The sequence below is a fragment of the Glycine soja genome, chromosome 6 (assembly GCF_004193775.1).
Source record: "Glycine soja cultivar W05 chromosome 6, ASM419377v2, whole genome shotgun sequence".
NCBI classification, from domain to species: Eukaryota; Viridiplantae; Streptophyta; class Magnoliopsida; order Fabales; family Fabaceae; genus Glycine; species Glycine soja.
In genome coordinates this window covers 2674399-2698464 of record NC_041007.1, presented here as the reverse complement: position 1 = coordinate 2698464, position 24066 = coordinate 2674399, and the positions used below count along the sequence as shown (strand labels likewise).

The window sequence follows — 24066 nt, the reverse complement described above, 5'->3', positions numbered from 1 at the left end:
TTAATTTTTCATGCTTACTAGAAAGGAACTCAATCATATTGACGACATACATTTTTGATAAAACAGAATGCTATTGTAGAAAAGACTATGCAAAAAGAAAGTGATAACGCTTTTCTCTCTAAAACAATTTTCTCTCTAAAACTGTTGGAAAATAAAACAAAAAAATAAAAATGAAGGAAAATAAATACGAAGAAGATGCACAGTCTTGAATTAAATAACAAAATAGCAATGACAAATTAAATTTAATTGATAGCACATAAATAATGCATTATATCATACAATGAGCACAAGGAAAAATTAAATTAAGGGAAAGAATTAAATAGCCTGGGTTGGAGCGCGTAAACGCTATCCTTAGAGAGAAAACGCCCCCACTGCACGGGTAAGAAATTCTGATTGCGCTCCTCTCCCAAGATACGACAACCCGTTGGTTCCGATCGTGTGCAGCGAAAGGATCCCCGAACCTTATGAACATCAATGCTCTTGCTCTCACAAAAATTAAGTTTTGTATAGGAAAAGAAAGAGATAAATTGTTGGCAGAAAGAAACCAGAGCTCTCAGTCTGTCATTTCTAGAAAGGAGGGAAGAGATATATATAGGCATTTTGTAACAACAAAATATGACCGTTAGAAATATGACCGTTGGAAAACCAACCTACAGTTGTCACAACAAATATAACAAACTAGTTTGACTCATTAAAACAAAATCTAAAGAGAATCTAAAATAAATATTATTTTATAAAATAAAATTAATATATATATTTATAAATTTTAAATTAAAACACAAATATTTACCAACAAGGACTACCGTCAAAGCAAAAGGAGGTTCATTCATTCTGTTTTTGAAAATGTCACTTGGTTGCTTTCCAGGTCCAGATGAATCAAGCTAAATAAGTATCTGACACCAAATTTACAAGTTGTTGATGTAGATAGTTGAGACTTACTAACCCAAACACCAGTTAAACCTTCTACCCGAGAAGCCTGAATTGAAAACGTTGAAGAGCACGAATAACGACCTCCTCAAGAGTCCTGAGGTACCAATGAAGATCCATCTTGTGTCTTCGGAGGTTGATAATGGGGTACATAACTAGCTGCAATGCAAAATCCAAATACATTTACAAGTTATTAATCCAAACTCCAAAGTAAAAAATAAGAGCGATTATTATTCAAACTAATAATATCATACGATAAAAAACAAGAAAAATGAAAAGAGGAAGGACCTGGCCAGGGCCGTGGAACGTAACTTCTCCACCGCGTTCAGTGCGATAAATAGGAAAGGGTGGATTTTCGATGTCAAAGTTGAGGTTGTGGTGGGTACTGGCGGTACCCAATGTGTAAACAGAAGGGTGTTGCAGAATAATAAGGGTGTCGCTGCAATCACCTCCGTTCTCAATCTGTAACTTCTTTTCCCTCAATGTCTTTTTGCCAAGACCATGCTACCGTTATAAGGGATCAGCTCCTGATGCAGATCGAAGAGCTCGCACCTGCGCGGAGGATGATAACTTGGGGTGGGAGCGGAGAGGTAGAGGAGATGAGGGAATTGAAGCCAAAGAATATGAACCCAACAAACTCATGTTTGAGTCGGAAAACTACGGAGGGATTAATGTTTCTATTTTGTCGCCGCCTCCATTTTAGTTACACCCATTTCATTTTGAGGCCCTTTTCATTTCACTCTTCTATAAACTATTTCTCCTCGTCTTAAGTTAAATATATGGATGGGTGGGTCTATTTCAGCCGTGACACACTTTCATTTTATAATACGTTTTGTTTTTTTTTTTTGTTTCTTATGTACATTATTATCTTTGTAAATTAGGGTTTATTATTATAATGTATTCGCTTTAGATATTCTGTTCATCTTAGGTGAATTTAAATCATTTTAGGGAGTCTTCTAAGAGAAGCAGGGGAAATGTTATATATAAAAACAGAGAAGCAGGGGAAATGCTATAAAAAAAAAAAAAAACTTTTGAATACACTTGTAGTGATTACAAATTAAGAGTATCTCTTTGTATTGGATACATATGAATCCTATCATTTGAGATTTTATTCTTTATTAAAAGTTGGCAGTTGAGAGTAAATTTGAAATTGATGGCGTTAGACGCAAAACATGCTACTAGAAGAATTTTGAAGCTTGTACAAGTGATAAGTTAAGCACTCTTGTGGAGATAATGATAAATTTGATATTGCAAAAACAAAAAACTTACAAAACTATTTTAATTTTTTTAGTATGGAAGTTGATAAAGAATTAGAGGGTTTGATTTTTTTTGGGGAGATGGTTAAGGTATAGAGTTGATCCTTGGTTCATCCCTGCATACACTCCATAGACCCCTCTATCCTCGTAGTCGTAGCAACACTCTGTAATGCCTCCTTCACATACTCCATCCTCCACATTTTCAAGTCTTTTCCCAACTCCGCACATCTTCATTGTTTAGACTTCTCAACAAAGGTCTGAAAGTTGGTACATTGATTCTGGTGCTTCTCGTCCAGTGATTGCCATTCCACAAAATTAGACTCACGAAGCTCCAATGAGCAATTAAGAACATGTTTTTCTCAGTAATGGGCAAGGTTTGCTTATCCTTCTTTTCCTTCTCATACTCATCCAAATTCATCTAAATAACCGACTATTGGTTCCTTCCATTGCTTGGTACTCAATTACACAAGATACCGTTAGAAAGAATCACACTTTCAACTGCTGACCATAACGAATTAGTTTAGTTTTAATATACTTCACTGTCGATTATGTAAAATTTATAAACTAATATAAAAGATTAAAATAAACCTTTAAAATTATACAATTTATGATTAAAAGTGTACTCTAATTATGTTCTAAACAAATACATGACTATCAAATAGTAATCAAAATATTAAAATTAAAGATGAGCTAAGATATTCATCACATTCTTTCTATGATGCATTATAGTGCTTGTTTCAAGTAATTAAAACCACAAAATGCACTTTATTAAGTAAATAAAATTACGTTGTCGTAAAAAGAATGATTACAGGCCAAAAAAATGGAAACAAGGCATATGTGTATAAACCTTTACATGGAAGCTAAAAGGACTCGCAACTCTGCTACAGAAGGGACCGACTCAGCAGGGTAAATCCTCGCGACAAGTTGAACAAAGGTTTCGTACTTATCAAGAAAATCATTCTGTAAAAATTGTGGAAACAACAATCAGAATTTGTCGCACGCATTTTTGCTAAGATATAGCAGAAATTCTTAGGTGTTCCTGGTCTTTCGTTCTGTATCATTAATAATTGTTAGAAAAATCATTTTTGACAATTTTTTATTTTTTATTCTATTCATTTTAAATTAATCTTACTGCCGTTGAGAAAACCGTTAAAAAGTAGTTAAAATAGAAAATAGCTGATTTTTCTAACAATTGTTTACTTTAGTTATTTATGTTTGGTAAGTCACTCTAACAGCTTGTAAGCCTTAAAAAAAACTCTTGACAGCTTATTAGCTACCTTAACTAACTTGCTAGTTAGTCAAAGTAAGTTATCAAAGTGCGTATAGTAATTGACAATACTTAAAATGTTGAGGATGAAGAAGTTAGAAGTCTGAGCATTGAATACAAAAAATATTCTTTATTGTATTTCTTATGCTCATTTTCAAAGTTTATGGAATTTCAGTAGTCATGCCCTCGGCCAAACTGCCAAAGCAATCACAAGACCCTTGAAATTACCATATGATTGTCGGTTCATTCTTTTTTTGGTCAATTGGAAGTAAGAAGGCATACCTTGCATTTATCCCATAAGGAAGGTAATAGTTCCTCCGAAGTCAAGTTCTTCTGCAACTTCTTATACATGGCAGCAATGGACTTGTCCACCTACAATGCAAAGACAATTTACAATGTAAGAATGTCACTTACGAAAGTGTTTTCAGAATATATAGGAACCACCTTACCCCGGATAAACTGGATTTTAACGTCTTCCAATAGATCCACTTTTGACAGACCAACTTGGAAAGGAATCTGAAATTGATGTAGAACATTAGACAATTATAAATTTTAGTTGTTAGTATGTTAGTTTTTGTTAATTGGGGGATACAAACACACTATCTCTCCTTCCCTCCCTTCTCCATTCACAAAACTGCAAAATTATCAATATTTTATAATAAAGTAATGCTAACAATTTACTCTCAATAGATAATATGGTTAATCCACACTAATTTATGTTGTAACATTTAATTGATATCAAATATGATTTAAATAATTTTAGGTCTTTACAGTAATGTTCTATGTTTACATGAAGCAAAATGAATACCACGATACAAGTAGATAAAGTTTGATAACTTAGTCTGCTTTTCGTTGTTAACACTGGGAGGGAAATCCCAAATATTAGTATAACGATCTATTTAGTTTCCCACAATGTAGGAGAAACGTTGCAATCAATTGTTTGATAAAATAAATCCAAATATATTGAGATGCTGTACAGCACAGCAGGAGAGTGTATGAAGATTAACAAACTGAATTATATACAAAAAATCATAGTTGTCAATACTGTGGTGTAGCGAACACCCCTGGGATAACGGGAGAGCAGATAGCGGGATGACCTGCTATTCTAATGTTGGCTTTTTTTTTTTTTTATCTTTTTTGAAAACAGTTTTTACCCCTATTAAAAAACAATAAAAATTGGTCTGTGGATTATGGTTTCTGTTTTAATCCTAAGTTGCTTTCTCCCCTGTCTCTTACGTGGTCTCACTCCACCTCACATCGGTGGTCTCCCCTCATTGTTGGTCATTGGTCATCCTAAGTCACTTGATCATTGCTGCCTTTGTGCCTCTGTGACTTCTCTTTTCCCCTCCTCTATTTGTCTCACTATCTCTCCTTCTCGTTTTGGATTTTGTTTGCAACACACTGCCGTTTACTGTCTCTCCTTCTATATTTTGTTCTATCCCTCCTCTCCTTTTGTCGTTCTTTCACTGTCAATGCATGTGAAAGGGTTTTTTTTCCTAGCAGTTAATGAAAGGGAACCCAATCCCTATTTAAATTAAGGCTGAGAATTACTGTTTCAAATTGAATTAAAGCTTGAAATTTGTAAATTGGGGATTAAGACTAGAAATTTGTGTTTTGTTGTTCTGTCAAATGGAAAATTGTTTGTGTGAAAATGTGTAGGATGAGAATTGAAATTATCCTTGCTGGTTTGAATGTGCATGATGTGTGGCCAATATATTTTGTGTTGTTCTTTTATTGATAATTTTGCTGAGCTGAATTTATGAGTAGAATTTGTGAGTGAGTTGAATTTGATTAAATGATTCTACCTGCTAACTAAGTTGAAATTATTCTTCTTTGAGAATGCTAAAATACATGCATGGAAATGGTTAAAAGGGCTAAAAGAAAGGGATTCTGTTATGCACCGTTAAATTGGATGCTTAATACAATCACATCTTTGGGGGCATGTTTGCATGATATTACGGAGGTTATTGAAGATAGAAAGTTAGGTGGACATGTGATATAGAATGGTTGACGGTTGTAGTTGGAATTGTGTAATGTGGCTGGTTGAAGAAGATATGGGCATCATATATCTAAAATTCCTCTCTTTGCTTGTTATGGCAGTTGGTGGTAGGTGTAGGGTTAAAGCTAGGATATATTTGCAACAAACAAGCTTTCCAGATATGATGAAATACATATGGGATAAATGCATTTGCTATGATGGAAGATTGAAACTTGAAAGAGTAATAAAAGTCTGGTCGTGGAAATTTTGGTCTCATTTTTTGAAAGCAATTATGGTTTTCTACATTATTGACCACATTTACTCTTTAATATTATTATCATGTACATGGTAGGAAAGATGACTTTTAGATTCCTCGAGGAGGCAGTACAAAGTACACAACAATAATAAAGATACAAAACTATATGAGCTTGATTTGAATGAGTACTTAATGCATTTCTTCTTTAAACTTCAAACAACATTTCTAGCCATAGAGATATGAAATGAGAATAACTTTTCTTTTATTTTTGTTTTCTTTGTGTGTCATGTCCTCCTTTCTGTTAATAAAGTGATCTTTTACATATGTCACATCCAAATAAATTAATAATTACTTTTAATTATAAAATTGTTTTTTATAATTATAATCAAACACAAAATAAGCAATTTTCTTTCTAAACAGACTCACCCAAAATAAAATAATTAACTTATTTTATTTATTTTCAATTTACAATAATTTTTTAAAATTTCAAAACAAAAATAAACTGAAACCCGACTCTGCGACTTCACTCCCTCGTGTCAAACAAGTTTTTAATTTTTAATTTTAAAAAATAAAATTTGTTTTTGACAAGAGTAATTAAAATTTAAAAAGGTCCTAATTTTGCTAACCTTACGTTACAACACGAACCCCAAATTCCGGCGTAAGTATCAAACCCTAAGTCGTCAATTTGATTATCAAATAAGAATTGTCAGACATGATCTTTTAAGTCTATGATTATTCTCGTCAGATTGCATTTCTTCTTGTTCAATTACTTATTTAATTGCGCCTCTTCTTGTTGGGAATTCTCATTTGTTTGATTACTCCTTCGATTCTCCTGCTCAAGCTGCTTCAATGGTTGCTGACAAAAAAAAAAAAGCTGCTCCAATGGTTCTCCCTCGTCCTTGCTTCTTAGTTCTTAGTTCTTATAGAATATGGTAATTGACATTTTTATCCATGGCAACATTTTACGATCCATGATAATCTGATTCTTATTTGATAATATGTTTGTTCTCCACTCTGCGCCTTAGCTGAGTTAAGATGACATGTTCTGTTCTAAAGTTGCATTTTTCAGTTGTAAATGATCATGAGCGTAATATTGTTGAGATAAAGGACTTCTCTGTGTGTGTTTTATATAAAAAAAAAAAAATGGGGCGAGGGGGCGCAGTGGCAGGGATTTGTAAGGGGGATGGTTAATCTGATTTGGCCAGATCAAGCATCTTGTATGTGTACTTATTTTGTATTTCTGTTTCTGCCCTTTGGCTAGTTTTCTACACTTGCTTATGTAAAATCTTGTCTTCTATGTAGTGTTTTGTTATAACAATGACTCTTTATTTTCCATATTTGTAGTTGTGTGCCTGTAAATATAAATACATGATGATGAAACTAATCATGTCTACAAACATTGATTTTTTCCTGGATTCTGTAGTGAAGATGTGTACCTCTGACTGAAATCTTGAAGCTACCTCTGATGGACAAAAGCAATGGCTGCCGCTTCTCTAGTGTGACTTCAATTGCTGTCTTCTCAAGTGCCATTTTTGTTGTAACTTTGATTTTGGTTCGTCTCCTTTATGTCATGTATTGTAGCAGCAGATCCTTGAGCAAAAGGGTTTTAAAACCTGCCAGTACCCTTATTATTTTAGGATCAGGTTTGAACTTACTTTTCCTTCTTTTCCATCGATATCAAAACATTTCATGACTATTCCACAATTTTTAGTCTTATCTGTTGTAGGTGGTCATACTGCTGAGATGCTTAATCTATTGGCAGTGTTGCAGAAAGATAGGTTCAAGCCAAGATTCTACATTGCTGCTGCTACTGATAATATGAGTCTTCAAAAAGCTCAGTTGTTGGAGAATTCCTTGGCTGCTGAGGTTCTATTTTTGCTTTGTCTCTAGAAGTACCTTTTATTATGAGCTCCATTTTTCTTTTCTTTTTTTTCAGGGGGGGTTCTACAATTTAAGATTGGATAATTTTTTATTTGTTGCGCCATTATTGCTATATATGGATCAATTATTAATCATGTATGTTAATGGCTATAGAAATAGGTGCTCAACATTTTGTGTTATATTGTCATTTGATAATTATAGGGAACTTAGAGAGGAGATTCCATGGAACTCTTTTTGTTTGGGGATATTGTATTGGCTGAAGCCCTTTTTTTTGGATGTGATGACAATTACTTTTGACTGATGATTACAAACGTGACTAATACTAATGATTCAACCTATTGATCCTTGAATAGGTAGATTCAAAGCAATACTGCCCAGTCCCTTATAGGAATCTAATAGCTAATTGTCACAAGAAGTTGTAGTCTTTAATTAGATGCTATTAACCTTGATGGAAATTATTTTCAAATAATAAATTCTGGTCAAAGTCAGTATTTTCTGAATGGTATCTGTAATTTCTTTGCTGATTTCTGCCATTGTTTCTGGTTTGGCAATTGTGAACTTTTTCCAGTTGTGGATTTGGGGACAGGAAATAGAGAATATATATCTATCAAGCTTGATCTTTTCTGTTTTTCTATATTTTGTTTCTGTTGACATAGGTGCAATATGTCAATTTTTATTAGAGCTTGATGGGCTCTGAATTTTTCTTCTGCTTGGTGTTGCTGGTTTACAGATTCTGATCAGAAATAAATTTTACTGCAGAATGCAGCAAGGGTAACTGATACTGCACAGTTCATGAAGATATATCGGAGTAGGGAAGTTGGTCAATCATATATAACCTCAATTTGGACTACTTTAATTGCAATGGTGCATGCACTGTGGCTAATGATTAAAATTAGACCTGAAGTGGTACCAAGCTTACCATCATTTGCTTGACGCTTATATCATTTAGTTTATTGTTACAATTTGCGGTAACTCTGTATTGCTATTATCCAGATACTTTGTAATGGACCTGGAACTTGCATTCCCCTATGTTCAATTGCATTCATATTTAAGGTTCTTTTTCCCTTCATTATTCTTCTATCATTTTCATTACTTCAACTTCATAACTTTCATTTATCCACTTTATGGAACTATCATTATTCTTCTATCGTTTCCATAACTTGAACTTTATAACTTTCATTTATAATTTATGATGCTATTGAAATTGTTCAAGCTTCTGTGCAGATACTGGGAATTAGATGGTCATCAATTTTCTATGTTGAGAGTATTGCAAGAGTCAGAAGGCTCTCCTTGAGTGGCCTGCTCCTATACAAGTTGCGGATGGTTGATCAACTATTTGTTCAGTGGCCACAGTTGCAACGACAATATCCCCGTGCTACCTATGTTGGTCGACTCATGTAACCAATTGGTTCCTTTAAATATCATTCAAGAGAAATTTGTATGATGAAGTCGGTTGGTGACTTACAGTATTGCTTAGGATGATTCAGATAGATTGTTATTAGCAAACGATAATATTTTGGCTGCTATAACACTCCATACGTGCATCAAAAACGTGGAAAATGAGAAATTATACTGCTTCTGCTTGGACGTGAGAAATGGACGTAAGTCACCTTTAACGTGATGCTAAACCAAACAGTTGGACTCTTTATGAAGTAATGTGAGGTGGTATATCAAATGAGAAAAAATCAAGTTATTCCACTGAAATAACTCATGATAAAATTACTCCCTTTAATTTTAATTTTAATTTTTACAGGATCTACTCCCTTTAATAAGTCTTTGTACAAATTAATTTTTATTAATCTAATTATTGAACAATTTGTTTAATTTAACGATCATATACATGAAATTTTAGATAAATGATATATTTATAATTATGTAATCTTATCGTCAACATTTACTTATATTTTAAAAATGTATATTATACATTAAATTATACTCCTGCTTTGCTTAATGTATAATATAATCTACATTAAATGTATTTATTTAATAAAATATCAAATAAATTTAAAACTTTATACAAAGAATTAATTATCAAAAGCATAATTACTCTTTAAATAAATTAACCTCTATCTATGAGATATTTTTGTTTAGAGGTGAGAATATATTTAAAACTTTTAAAATTTTGAATATAATTATACACTTTATATCATCTAAAATCTAATATAAATTTTAACCGTTCATGTAATGTTACCAAATATTTATATTATTTAGAGTAAATTAAAGTAACCACTCCTGAAATTTTATAAAATCACAAACTTCTTTTTTCTTTTCTATTCTTACACTAATCCTCTTAACTACACTCATTATACATCACATTAATCTTTTTAAATTGTTTAAAAACTATTATATATATATATATATATATATATATATATATATATATATATATATATATATATATATAATCTTGTAAATGTTAATAAGTAACAAGTGTCTGTAATAATTAGTATAATTTACTCTTCCTCTATATCATCTAATATAGATATTTAAAGTTCATGTAAATGTAACAACCAAAGAGATCGCAAAATGACAGACAAATGGAGCGCTTATGAGTGCAGGAAACCGCGTTTCTTTATCTTACGTCAAGAAAGCGTTTAATTTCATTTTAAACTTTGACTAAAGTGGATTTGAGGGTAGATAGAGAGAGAAGCAAAGCAAAACCAAACCTAAGAAGCTGGAGACATCATCTGCTGAAATTCGTTGAAATCAAGGAAGCCATTGCCGTCAAGATCGAATGCTTGAATCATGGCCGCACACTCGTCGTGGGACTTGACGTCTCCTAGTTGGCGCAACATTTGTTGCAAGCCCTTGGGCGTTATGCACCCACACCCTTTCTCAACCTCGAACATCTCGAACGCGCTTCTCAGAACATCCTCCAATTCCTCACTGTCCTCTTGCTTCATCAGTTTCTCAAAGTCTCCGAAATCGAGTAACTCGTCACCATCGGAGTCAAACTCGTTTATCACTCTCTCTGCCACTTTATGGCTCAGGGACTCACCCACGGACGCGAAATAATCCATTAACTCGCTGCTCGAAATCTTTCCATCTTTGTCAATGTCCAAGTGATCAAAAACGTCTTTGAGCCTCTCATCGTCGTCTTTTGGGCCCGAAGGCCCAATTAGAGGAGGTGGTGTAGTGGTGTCACCGTCTATTGCCGGTAATGATTTGGGCCTGGGAGGAGTTATGCATGGAAACGTTATTATCTTGAATAACCATTTAGCTGATGCCATGGCGTGCTAGCTTCTTGTAATTGTAATTACAGCTACGATTACAAGGGATGGTTTTGTTGGTGTTGTGGCATGCTTAATTGATTATATAGAAAGAGAAGTAGGAGATCATGGCTCCCAAAACAAGGAGTTTGAATGAATGTCTGCTGTGATTGCAAGGAAATTGCCTCAGAGACTGACCTATGAACACGAGACTTGACTTCTTTAATAAATTTCAACAAGGCAGAAAAATCCTGCCCAACTTCTTTGCATTTTCCGGATTCAACCCAAGAAAAGGGTTAAAGAAGGTGGAAAAAAATACATGACTGGAATGTGAAACGGGTCGATATAACTACCATCAACTCAAACTGAATATCCATTTCTTAGACTATTTTTTAAGTGTATAACAGCCAACTTAAAATATAGGTAAAGAGTTATGCTTATAAAAAATATGTCCAATTAAACCTTGATACATGAATTCGTAACTTTCGTCTCACTTTCTTTACACGGTAAAAGCATATTCACTCTTAATTTACGTTATGAATTATTTTAATTTAAATTGAGAGTCTATATTTTTGTCACTTTATACATGTACTTATTTTAACCTTTGTATGCAGGATATAGGAAAGAAATAAGTAAGAGAGAGAAAATTGGAAGAGAAGTCACACATTTTTATTTTTCAACCACGAAAATTGGACAAAAAATTTGTAAGAATTAAAAATCAATTTTGAATATTTTACAGGAATGAAAAATATATTTTACACTTGTGTAAATAATTATATAATCCTTAATTTTTTTATTTGATTATAAATTTTAAGATATACCCTTTTTTTAGTTTGGTGCATGAAGGCACCAACTCTACAATCACATTTTTTTTGTGTGTGTGCGTGGTGGAAGGTTTGTAGAGTTTATTTTAACAAAATACATAATATATATATGGCTATAAGCAATCAGAGCATGAATACAGCCTCATCAGCAAGGTGCATGCTTCATAGTATCCACTTTTTGTTACAAAATTAGTTAAAAATTACTTGCACAGTACGAAGCGCCCTTCTTCGCTTCTTGTTGTTGTATGAAAGTAAAGTAAGACTTATAGTTTTGGATAAACATGTAACCATGGACGAATTCTACAATGCTCCTGGTTGAGTTTGGACTTTGGAGTATCGATGCTCTTTTTTTGTTTTAACTTGGGGTATTGTTAGGTGCACCCAGCATTTTTTATTAACACCCAAAATACCCCTGACTTATTGTTCCTTTTTACGTTGCTTTCTCTGACTGGTAATCCATAAGCAGATTTTTCACATACCAATCAACTTGATCCGTATGAATTATATGGATGAAGTTGATCCGTAAGTATGAAGTTCATTTGTATAAGACATACAAATCAAGTTGATCCGTATGGTTTATACAGATGAAGTTTATCCGTATAAATCATATGTATGAACTTAATCCACATGCTTTATATGGATGAACTTCATTCGTATTGGTTTTTTGTTTTTTTTTTAATTCCTTAAAGTTTTATTTTTTTTAATTATTAATATGTTAAATTACTCATTTGCGCATTAAAATTTTATTATTATTACAAAATTTAATATATATTAAATTTTTTAATAGTAAATATTTTTTATTTATAAAAAAATATACGGATTAAATAATTCATATGAGTTATATCAAAATTAATTGTCACAAAATTTATTATTTAAATTTACATGCGCATTAAATATATATTAGAAATTTTAGTGTTATGTATTACAACATTATTTATTTTATAATGTAATTGGCCCATTAACTTAACTGATTAGAATGTTGTGCTAATAATCTGAAAGTCACATATTTGATTCTTTCTTGAGCTATTAATTTTAAATTAATTCCTCACAAATATTTTTAAAAAAATTGAAAAAAAAAACTTGAATTGGACTTATGGATCACTTTTGTTTCAAACATTTTTTTGTATTTGAACCTGCACTTCCATGATTTTATTGAAATGCATTAATTACGGCCCGGTCGAATCTCCCATAAAAGAAAAAGAAATATTAAGAAGTCAATAATTAAGTTATCTATCAATCTGTTACTTTTATCTATTTACTCTATGTAATAGATTAATAGTGTCACTCTATATAAAGCGTTTTCTACATGAGACACATGTCACTTTAATAGAAAAATTTGTCATCGTTTTTCTTTTATCTTCTAGCCATTGATTTTTTTTAACAACTAATCTATGTATTTTCGTTTTTTTTTCCTTAAAAAGAATAATTATTACTTATATTTACATATTACATATTACTATATATTATAATATTATAAAATGACGTTATCTACGAATAAACTTACCTTTGTAAAGAATTTTGCACCATCAAATACATTCTAATTAAATTATTCAAGAAAATAAATTTATATTCTTTACATAAATAAAGATTCATCATTATTAACATGCTTGATTCATTGTAAGTTTAAAGAAATAATCATTTATCTATTAAATTTGTCTCAAAAATTAAAAATCATAAATAACTGTTTATCTAATAAAATAACGAGTGTACGTAAAACAAAATATATAACTACATTTATAATATTTTCCTTTTAAAAAAATATTTGTAAACCATGCCAATTTTATTTTGTTATTTAAGCTAAGTGTCGAATTGAATCAATTGATGGTAAATTATGACTTCTCATTTTTTTTCTTAATTATATATATATATATATATATATATATATATATATATATTGTTTTTATACAAAAAGGATAAAATTAATTAACACAAAAAATCAAATTGTATAAAGTTATATTCCCAAAATCACATTCTCGAGAATAAGTTTATATAACTTGAAACAAACACACTTCAAAATTAAAATATTTATTACTTGAGATTGGGTTTGTAATTTATTAAATTTAAATGTTTCTTTTTTATTTTCAAGAAATTGTGTCTTTAACTGTTCAAGTTTGGGTCTCCCATCCTTTTGCTGGAATGTAAGTTAACACTGAATGAGTTCAACTCAAGTAGGAAAATTCCCCCTACAACACACACACCAACTGCTCGCGCGTGCCAAATACAATGATGGCTGAGAAATGCGATCCCAAAATATCGAATGGTTTACAGCATACTTTGAAAATGTCGTTGTATACAATCACACTCCCTTTTTTGGTGCCTTGGATATTCGGTACAAGTGGCTCTCTCTCTAATTTTTTATATTATAAATGACCAAATTATCCTATGATAATTTTCTTCAAATGGATAATGCAACGGGAAGATCGTTTAAGAAAATATACTAGTAGGCCATAGGTGTGTTTTACTTACCTTCTTCCTCTTCCTTTGTTGGTTTTTGGTTTCATTTTTTGTCAACAAAAGCAGGATACTAGACTTTAGAGAAAACCCAAAGGACAAACCCGGAAGAATTCAAAAGCCTGGAAGAAACACAGCCCAACGTACCCAAGCAATACAGCAAGTAAACCAACATATCTCACATTATAAAAAACACCACTGCATGTAATTCACAAATGCTTGGTTAATTAGAATACATTAATTCAGAAAGTGACGACTTGATTAGATTAAGCCAAGTTTTTTTTTTGGCAGGCAGTTAAGCCAAGTAATTTACCAATTTTTTTTCTCTTTGATCAAGTATCTATTTTAGCATGTAGGTGTCTCAAAAAACATTATTCATATCATAATGTCGTAAGAGCTAGTGTCAAGTGGGCATGTAGGAAGAAGAATATGAAAGGAGGCAAAGATTTGGGAGAGGACAACAGCCGATAAATAAAATATGCACCGTCATGGACGTGGAAAAAGCCTCTCTATACAAGAGCTTATCATTCTGTTAATTGCTTATTCTCTATTGAATTTTAATTTTGCTTCCAAAAGAATGCAAAAAGGCGAGAATGAGAGTGGATCTCATGGCAACTAATTAATATTCTATATTATGCAAATTACTTTGAAAAAAATAGTATAATAAAAATTCTTTCACACAACCAAACAACCTCTAAATATAAAAATTTTATGTTAATTATTCATTTTGTTATAAAAAAATAATATATATATATATATATATATATATATATATATATAAAAGATAAAAATAATCATATACCGTAAAATATTACAAGTAATATCAATTTTTTATATCCAAATAATGAAATGGAAAAATTGGAAACTCCTCAGTCCTCACTATTAAAGGGTCACATACGCCAACTTCAGCCACTTACTTCATGCCACGAGTCATTGTTGAAAGCTTCCTTCACCTTTACAGATATCTTGATGTTCTCGCACGTTTCTTTCCTATGCGTCTACCGACACAGCTTTTTCTTTGTTCAATTAATATAGGGGATCAGCAATAATTGTTTGAGTCACAAATACAAATGGGATTATTATAGGAAACGGAAATAACGAATATTAATAAAACAGTATCTTGAAGGTTGTCAAGTGAATAAAATAATACTCCATTAATTAGTCGTTGACCTATATATGATCCATTTTATAGTCTACAGTTCAAAGAAAAGATAACTTATAAATGAAAAAAATGAATTTTTTCGAAGAAACTTGTCATTCAAGATATATTATAACTCTTTCTCACTTTCTCATGCCATTTATATATTTTTTTTATAGAAGACTTATTTCTACTTAATGGTTGGTCAGTATTTATATCATGTATTAATTGCAAATTTTGACTTTGACCTTTTGTCGTTTTCCGTCACTCTGATATTTATCAAATTGATGTTAAATTTGTTTTGGTTAAATTAGTAAAAAATAAAACACAAATTATTTGCTTTTCATTTTTAAATAAACAAAATAAAAGATCAATTAGCATTTACGAATCACATGGCTAGCCATATTCGATGCCAAAAAAAAAAAAAGTTAAGCCAAAATTGTTGTAAATCATAAACTAAGTACATATTTAAATTAAAATTTGTAAAGTTGAGTTTGCAAAAGCAACTAAGGTCACATTTCAACAAAACCAATTTTTCAGACAAAATTTTGATGTGCAAAATACACTTTTAAGAATAATCAAACATGTCATGAAATTAAATTTACTTGCTAAAGTCTAGACCAACTCAAATTAATGTGAATTAATGTAAAATAAATTACTCTAATATAGTATTTTAAAGCAAATTTTCGGATATAATTAATAAGTAATAAATATTCAAAAACTTTTATACGTGTGTAGGAATATAAATCATTCATGTTATTTTCACGGCGGTGTGGAATCGAATACGGTATCATATCAACTCACTGTTTTAGCTAATTAGGATTCAGTTGCCTAGATTTATCAAAGTAAGCCTCCACGTGATCACAGAATGAAAACCAAACTAACTTCGAATTAGTACCGTGGCGCAATATAATAAAAGGAAAAGGAAAAAAAGAAGTAAAGAAGAGTATCCAAGGAAGAACAATCAATGTTCAATACTCTGTACAGAACTTTATTAAGTTGAAAATAAAAACGAGGAATTCACGCATCCAAAATATGGAAGCTCTTTCTATGCACAGTTATTCGATAGTTGATACAATAACAACAGTACAATTACCTGTCACTTCAAAATTCACGAATCTCTTTTCCTCCCCGTTTGAATCTGCGTTGCCTTGTGTTCACTTCAAATCTGTACGAATCTACAGAATGAAAATTAAAAAAAAAATCGTCACCCTTGCATTGAACCGTACGTTCAATCTTCGTTCCCTCGTCCGATCCGAAAGCGCCAGCAGAGAGAGCTCAAATTGCATTGTATTGTATTGTAATGTATACACTATATATATGTATGTGTATATATTTATATGGATGCATCCTATCATCCCAATCTGAAGAAAGTTTGTTCAAGAATCCAAAGAAAAGGGAGTGTTCAATAGATCATAAGGTGCCCAAAGCGCATCCAAAGGACAAGGCCTATTAGCGTCCAATCGAACCCACGGTTTACCTTTCCCACTCCAATGCAAGAGACTAACAGGACCAGGGTGCAGATCTCTGCAAAGCCCACGAAAGTTGTCCCCACCGAGGCCGTGCTGGTTCCACCTATGATCAACGGAAGCAATGTTCCCAGCAAAGACAAGCAAAAACGGCGGCAAGGAACCCAAGTCATAGATCCTCATCCTCTTCTGCAGCTCCATCCACTCTTCAATTTTTGTCGTGTAATCCCCCTCCCGCCACCGCTCCAAATCGATGACCATGACCCCCGTGTTGAAGTAGCACGGCCTCCTATCCGCGAACGTGAGAGACAGCGAAGGGTTGGACCAGAACGTTGGGGTGAAGTACGAGGTGAAATTGGCGTTGCAGTATTCGGGGGCAGCCAGGACCTTGTTTTCGCCCAATGGTGTTGCTGCCAGCTTGGCAATGTCGTCGACGAGGATGAGATCGGAGTCCAAGTACACCACGCGCCTCACGCAGATGGGCAAGAGGTTGGCCAAGTAGGAGCGCGCGTAGTTTAAGGGGCAATCCAGTGCGGAGCGGATTGAGCTTGAGATGAGTCCCGAGACCTGGGAGTCGTCGAAGGTGTATAGCTGGAAGTTCAGGTAAGGGAACGAGTGGGAGATCGCGGCGCGTAGGAGGGACGCGCTCGAGGAGCAGACGAAGTGGAAGAATGTGTTCTGCGGGCACGAGGAGTGTTGGAGGACCGAGAGGATCGCCGCCATGGATCCTCGGATGTATGTAGTGTCCAGCGTCATTGCCACGTGTACCGCTTCCTCCGAACATATGTACCTGTCGCTACTGTCTTCCTCGTTGTCGGTGAGGGAGGCGCATTCTGGGGAGTTGTAGAATTCGGGGGCTTCCTTGAATTGATGAATGATGGTGCTTGATTTCACGTCATCAATGGAAGAAGAAGAAGATGATGATGATGAAGCCGGTAGTGAGAAGATGGACAGAATGAGAAAGAATGCTACTAGTGCTCGTGGTTGTGGTCTTCTTGACTTGAATTTCATGGTTCGTTTTTGGAAACCAGAAGAGGGGAGAGAATATTGAAATGAATGAGTTGGTGTTGGTGGCTTATAATTGGAGTATGTATGAGGGTTCAAACACGTTTCGGAGGGTAGTAAAGCTAATAAAAAGGAAGGTTAAACGCAGCGGAGTTGGAGAGAGGGCAAAGTCAAGAATATAAGGAGAATGAGTGAGTTCAGTTCACATTTGTCGTGGATGGTTTTCTACCATTTTCAAGCTTCGGATTATTGGGTCCCTCGCTCTCCTCCTTCTTAAAGTCTGAATTTCCTTCGTGTCTCAATTACTTCTCTTTTATAGTAGTATCATTTTAGACAAATCGGTTTAAGGCCATTCTTTAAGAAATTAAAAAATATAAAAAATTATATTATTTATGATTTTTTTTTATATACTTTCATCCTATAATATTCATATGATATTTTTTTTTTGTTAATTTCTTAACATATATCTGAGAACACCTCAACTAGACCCATCATTTTATTACGAGATTATGAGCTATTCACTTCGAGTTAATTCAGGAAGTGAAGCACTTGTTACATAAGAAAAGAGGGCTCCACTTATTTTTACAATAATAAATACCTTTGTAGTAGCATGTATCATTCAAGTGACGAACGTATCTCAATATGTATGTAAAATTATACATTTGTTTTTTTTATGTGTGTATTGTTGTGGCTACCTTTTTCATGTTCACTCTTCGTTCTATTATTATTTAAAAATAAATAAATTGAGTGTGGAGTGAGTTCCCCGCGTTACCGCGTACAATGTTTGTCATAAAGTTTTATTCTTTTCTATGTGATTATTCGTCCTTTTTATGAAAATTTTATTCTTTATGGTAGTACTTTTTTACGAAAATTTTATTCTTTATACTTTAACAATGGAACTTAATGATTTGAAATTTTATTTTATTCGATAATTTAATTAAGTGTTATACTAACGGTAATATTGTTTTATTAAATGATAAGAACGCGGTTTTATTAAGAAATGAATTAAACCGTCTGACTTTCTATTAAAATTTATTATTTATTCTATTTACTGACATGCAGTTTGTTTGAATTCCTGCCAAAAAAAATTTGTTTGAAAAAAAATCGTCACCTTCCGACAACTTCAAATTTTTAAATTTAATTATAACTTAAAACTATCAGAGAAACATTAGCTCTACTCGGGAGAAGAGGTGATCCTGATATCTCACAAGTTGTATTGGATTAAGATTTAAAGAATTTTAAAAGATTTTTTTATGTGGTATTTAATTAAAATGTTATATCCAAAACTATATGATATATCCAAAACTATATTCAAATGTTATATCCAACTACATGTTTAATTCTTATTTTCAAGAAGAATTACTTATTTTTATCAATATGTTGATGGGGGAAAATAGTTAAATTATTTTTTGTATTTGAATTTATTTATTTTATTCAATTACGTCTTCTAATTTTAAAATTTGTTAAATTTGATCATTTTATCCAAATTAAACTAACAGTATAATTTTTTTTCAATTAAATCTTCTAGTTCTAAAATTTGTTCAATTTAATCATTATGTCCAAATTAAATCTTCTAGTTCTAAAATTTGTCCAATTTAATCATTGCACTTTGTGGTGGTTTAAAACCTCACTAAGTGCGTATTTGTTAACATTGTCCATCTAGTTTAGACGAAATTATCAAGTTGAATAAATTTTAAAAATTAAAGAATAAATTGAAAAAAAAAGTAGAAGAATAAATTGAATCTAAGAAAAATAAAGGACAAAAAAATAAGTGTTTCTCTCTCTCAAAAAGAAAAAAAAAACCAAAATGTACCAAATATTGTCCAAGTTAATTTACATATATATTCAAATTAATTTATTTTGCCAGTGTGTCGTAAAATAGGTCATCCACGTTGAAATTAATTAGGGGTTCACGACAACATTCTTTGTGGCCTGACCCGAAATAATTGACATGATATAATTTCACATGCTCGTCCACCATTAAAGTATTTATAATTATTCGTGATGTTTAGTTATGTTCTTTTTACATTTTACACACTATGCTAGATTGCTAGCGATTCATTGCTTGTTCTTCCATAATTCCTTATAATAAAAAATTTCACGACGTATATAATTAGTATAAGCAAACGTAGATAAAGTTTTTCAGCACAAATGAAAGAAAAACCTTTCTTATAGTAATAGCAACTTGAGATAGGAAACACTAAAAAAATATCACAAAATAAATAGATTACAGATTAGGAATGTCCTTAGGAATTAAGAGAAGCCCTCACAATGGAAGAGACTAGAGACTAGTTTATGCTAAAGTGAATGAGACAGACGACTAGTAAAGAGTGTCCGTGGTGGTGTTTCTTCGTATTCGCTGTGTTTCTTCATCGCAGCAAACGTTGTTCTTACGGCTTTCTTTGTATTTATCTAAGCAACACACATTGAATGTTGTTCATGGTTCGTGGTCAAGCCATTTTTGTTTTCTTCTTACGACACGGTATATGTTGAACTATCACACCCTAGCTCACCCGATAACTATATCCCAGCAACCGAATCTTCCTTAGGCATTCATTTTCATAAATCATAAAGGATTAAGTATTAATTAAGTAATTATGATAAATTCACTAAAGAATGATTGAATTAAGGCTTTTTGTTGAGAGGCCACTGTTAACGGCTCCACTTGAAAAACCGCTTACAAAATGTCAGACCTACAAATGCCCAACTTATTCGTCAATAATCATTTTCATTTTAATGTGCGTCTCATCTTATTTTAACATAATATTCATTTCCGTAAAAAAAAAAAAAAAGATATTCATGAAATGTTATCACATTTTGCACATGGAATAGTTCGGGCGTGTTCGGATGCTTGAGTTTTTTTTTTTTATATGTACTTCCTAACCTGTTATGCAAAGAAAATATATGAGTAGTAATTTTATTAAGAGAAAAAAAAATACATAACACGAAAAAAGAAACATCAATATAAGTACTTTTAAATATGTCTTTTAAAACTAGTATATAAGAAAATAAAAGTTGAATAATTAAAAATATTTAACCATATATTATTTAATAAGTATCTTTAAAATACTCGTTAATAAAATTGAATTATAAAAAAATATTGAACATTTTGTTAAAATTTAGAATAAATGGTATAACTTTTCGTGAAGATTTTATTTATCTTAATCTTTATGTCTTATGAGCAACCAACTTAAAACCCAAGATAGTAATCATTCTAACGAGAAAGAGTCCAAATTAATTTTAACAGAAGGAAAATGAAACAGCGAAGGCAAACAAAGTAAGCAGTTTGGAGTAGTAAACGATTAGCTTTACTTTAACCTATTTTTAATATAAACAAGCTTTTTAATGAACGAGTTGTACTTTCTTCAGTGTGATTCATTCCAAATTATATATCAAACTTGTAATTTATTATATTAACTATTATTTTTAATCAATATTTGTAATTATATTTTATTTTTGTGAATACGCCCTCCTGGCCTTAGATGAAGACTTTAAATCTTTAATACTGTCACGCCTTAGTTTTTTTTTTGGTAGACACTCTTGTCATGTACCCTGTGCCCTGTGGCATTCTCACCCTTAACGCAAGTGAATGTGCAATACATTGTATAAGAGGTCCACGACCAAAAGATGATGGCTTCTCTTAATTAGCATTATTCAGACAAACAAAACATAAACATGTGCTACACAAACAGAAAAAAATGGGTCTGTCCGCTGAGAATTGAGATAGTGAGATGTCCACTCATAACAAATTATCTCATTAGATTCAACAGTTTCGCTAGAAGGCTAGAACATTCATGAATCACTCAAAATTCTCGGACCAAAACCTAGAGTTAAAGTTTAGTTAGAACAAAGGATCGCATTAGGATTTATGGAGTGTTTGGTAGAGTAAAATGAAATGAAAATGAATTAAGATAAAATATTTGAATTATAGTAAAATTTAAAAGTATAGGCTTCATTTTATTATATGTTTTATTTCACTCATTCTTAATTATTTTTCCCGGCAAACAAATAGGGGCTTAAAAATTGAAAAAATAGGTTATATATTACCGGTGTAAAGTAGTTTAAACTATCTAATTACAAATTATCTAGTAAGATAAATTCGTTGACATCTATAATATTTAACTAAAATGATTATTTTCTATTGGTCGAGAATATTTTTTAAACTGAAAAAGTATGCCGTTGAGCATTTAGAAATTCTTGATGATAAGAATAAGAAAATATTTCTTACTTCAGAATTCAGATAACAAAATTTGACAAAATGACAATACAATTAAAACAATAAAATCCAAGTAACAATCTAATACTACTATATAGTAACATTAAAAAAATGAGTAAGGACATCTATAATCTTGTTACTTAGTGTAGGTCCATCTCTGTCAGCTCTCCGAAAATTTTCTCACGTGTAACTTGCATTTCGATAAAAAGTGAAAGGACATCTTTCCCTCACCTCACCACAAAGCCATACAAAGCAAAACATGTTTTGACTTTTGACCTCATAACCTCATTATTAGTTGTTAGCTGAAATTCAATTAAAGCTTGCTCGGTAGAAGTGAATACTGAATATTATGAGGCATTGAGGCGCCAATAATTAAGAAGCATTTTTATCAACAACAAAAAAAAAGCATTTCGCATACTTCGATAGAGTGAGAAAATAAAAAAGATTGTGAGAGAAATTTCATGTGTATGTGTGTGTTATGTTTCTTGGAAAAGTGTAAATTGGATATTATATTTGTCTTGATATGGTAGATTATTTTTTCAAGATTGTCACATGGTTTTTCTTCATTATAAAAGAGCTTTTCTGAGTTAATGCATATTCTCGAATGTGAAGGGATGCTTTGTAGAAAATGGTCCAAATGAAGGAACTAGTGTGGCCAAGGTTAAAGTTTGCTAGCACAATTAGCACAAATATTTGCTTCGCGGTACGTATGGATCACTAAGGTCTTCCAATCTGGCAAGTGGGGAAGGTTTAAGATTTCTGTTAAAAGAAGCTGAAGGTTCGCAATATTCAAGCTGTTACTTCCTGCACCCTTTTCGGATTTTTTTTGTTACCTTCCTTAGTCTTTATAAGAAAAACTTGATCATTCAATTTTTATTATTTTATGAGTTTTATTATCTAAATTTGTTTTTTTTATCACCTTTGCTGCTCACAAAAAAAAAATTAAAGAAAAAATAAAATGACATTAATTTATTACCAATGTAATGATAAAATGCAAAAAATACAAAACCCGGGTGATAAAATTTGTGAAATATTAAAAGTTTGATGTTAAAATTTGTGAAAAAGAAACTTTGATTGTAAAATTTATAAAATAATAAAAGTCAAGTGATAAAATTTATGGGAAAAAAACTTAATGATAAAATTCACAAAATAATAAAAGATAGGTGGTAAAATTTATAATTAAGACTTAGAAAAACTATAAGTTTTAGTCTCCGAGCAATTTTTTTAAAGATTTTTCGTCGCTAGAAAATTTGTAATGGTTCTACACCGTTAAAAAGTTTTCTATAATATTAGCAATTAGAACCAAAGTATAACTTTCTATGTATATCGGGAGTAAAATTTATTGTTTTCTCATTTAGGGAGTAAAACTTAAAATGGAAACACCTAGAATCCAAGTGAATAATTTAACTTTATTTTATTTTCGGAACGTCATTATATTCTAAACACCCCGGACTCTCCTTTTCTTATCGAAAAAACCCTGGACTCTTAGAAATGAGGGAAGCAGATACTATAAATGATAAATTATAATGAGATAAAAAATGTAATTATGATGCACAAGGATGCAAAAAATGACCTGCTTAATTGTGTGGGTGCATCTATAACTATATCATTTAACTAAATTTATCAGAAAAAAAATCTATCTAAAATGACCCTCCATGAAAAACGCTAACTAAATTAGCTACGCCACGCCTATGCCAGAATCCTTAATCTAACTCTCCCAGTTGGATTTTTCCTGCCAATAAACGAGCAGAATTGAATGCGAGATAGCTAACTTTCAATGCTAATGCGATTTAACATTAACCATTTTGGTTTTTTGTCATACCCAAAACAAACACAATTTCCTCAGTGTTAAAATTCCCCATCATCATTCTTCGCCGCACCCGCACCACCTTTCCACTCAAAACAGAGCCCACAACTTAGTGCCCATTTGGATGATCCGTATAATCAATTTTCCATATCATGATACACATTTGCAATGTAAAATTTATTAGATTAATTTAGACACATTCCAATTCAACAATTCAAAATTAATTCTACTCAACTTTAAAAAAAAACATATACCACAAAAATAGGATCATTCAAGCATTTCAGCTCCTGCAGGTTAATAAACTCGTGTCCTAAGCCCATAGATATACTACTTTCAGACATGCTATTGAAATGAAAGATATTTGCAATATACAAGCATACAC

The 24066-nt window shown here is 31.9% G+C and overlaps 3 protein-coding genes and 2 pseudogenes across 12 annotated transcripts; 1 reads left to right on the top strand and 4 right to left on the bottom strand.

The window, feature by feature from the left end:
• Positions 1 to 805: 805 nt before the first annotated feature.
• LOC114414112 lies at positions 806 to 2374 on the bottom strand (annotated as a pseudogene).
• On the bottom strand, positions 2251 to 4725 carry LOC114414111 (annotated as a pseudogene).
• Positions 4726 to 6252: 1527 nt separating this feature from the next.
• On the top strand, positions 6253 to 9181 carry LOC114414679 (UDP-N-acetylglucosamine transferase subunit ALG14-like). Of its 10 annotated transcripts, none has more exons than XM_028379035.1 (7): positions 6266 to 6342; positions 6526 to 6616; positions 7113 to 7327; positions 7396 to 7550; positions 8325 to 8471; positions 8559 to 8618; positions 8790 to 9181. In XM_028379035.1, the coding sequence occupies exons 3-7, from the start codon at positions 7150 to 7152 to the stop codon at positions 8964 to 8966; spliced, it is 717 nt and encodes a 238-aa protein (XP_028234836.1). In that variant the 5' UTR covers positions 6266 to 6342; positions 6526 to 6616; positions 7113 to 7149; the 3' UTR covers positions 8967 to 9181. The 10 variants fall into 10 exon arrangements, with proteins under 10 accessions (XP_028234837.1, XP_028234840.1, XP_028234836.1 ...); XM_028379032.1 differs by having other exon boundaries at positions 6267 to 6342; positions 7108 to 7327; XM_028379038.1 differs by having other exon boundaries at positions 6270 to 6342; positions 7108 to 7327; positions 7411 to 7550.
• Positions 9182 to 9998: 817 nt separating this feature from the next.
• LOC114414678 (probable calcium-binding protein CML41) lies at positions 9999 to 11046 on the bottom strand. Its single transcript, XM_028379031.1, has one exon. It carries the CDS (start codon positions 10793 to 10795, stop codon positions 10232 to 10234), a length of 564 nt encoding a protein of 187 aa, XP_028234832.1. The 5' UTR covers positions 10796 to 11046; the 3' UTR covers positions 9999 to 10231.
• A 5078-nt stretch (positions 11047 to 16124) lies between these two features.
• Positions 16125 to 17947, bottom strand: LOC114414677 (probable galacturonosyltransferase-like 1). The gene has a single exon (XM_028379029.1). It carries the CDS (start codon positions 17665 to 17667, stop codon positions 16567 to 16569), a length of 1101 nt encoding a protein of 366 aa, XP_028234830.1. The 5' UTR covers positions 17668 to 17947; the 3' UTR covers positions 16125 to 16566.
• Positions 17948 to 24066: the final 6119 nt, after the last annotated feature.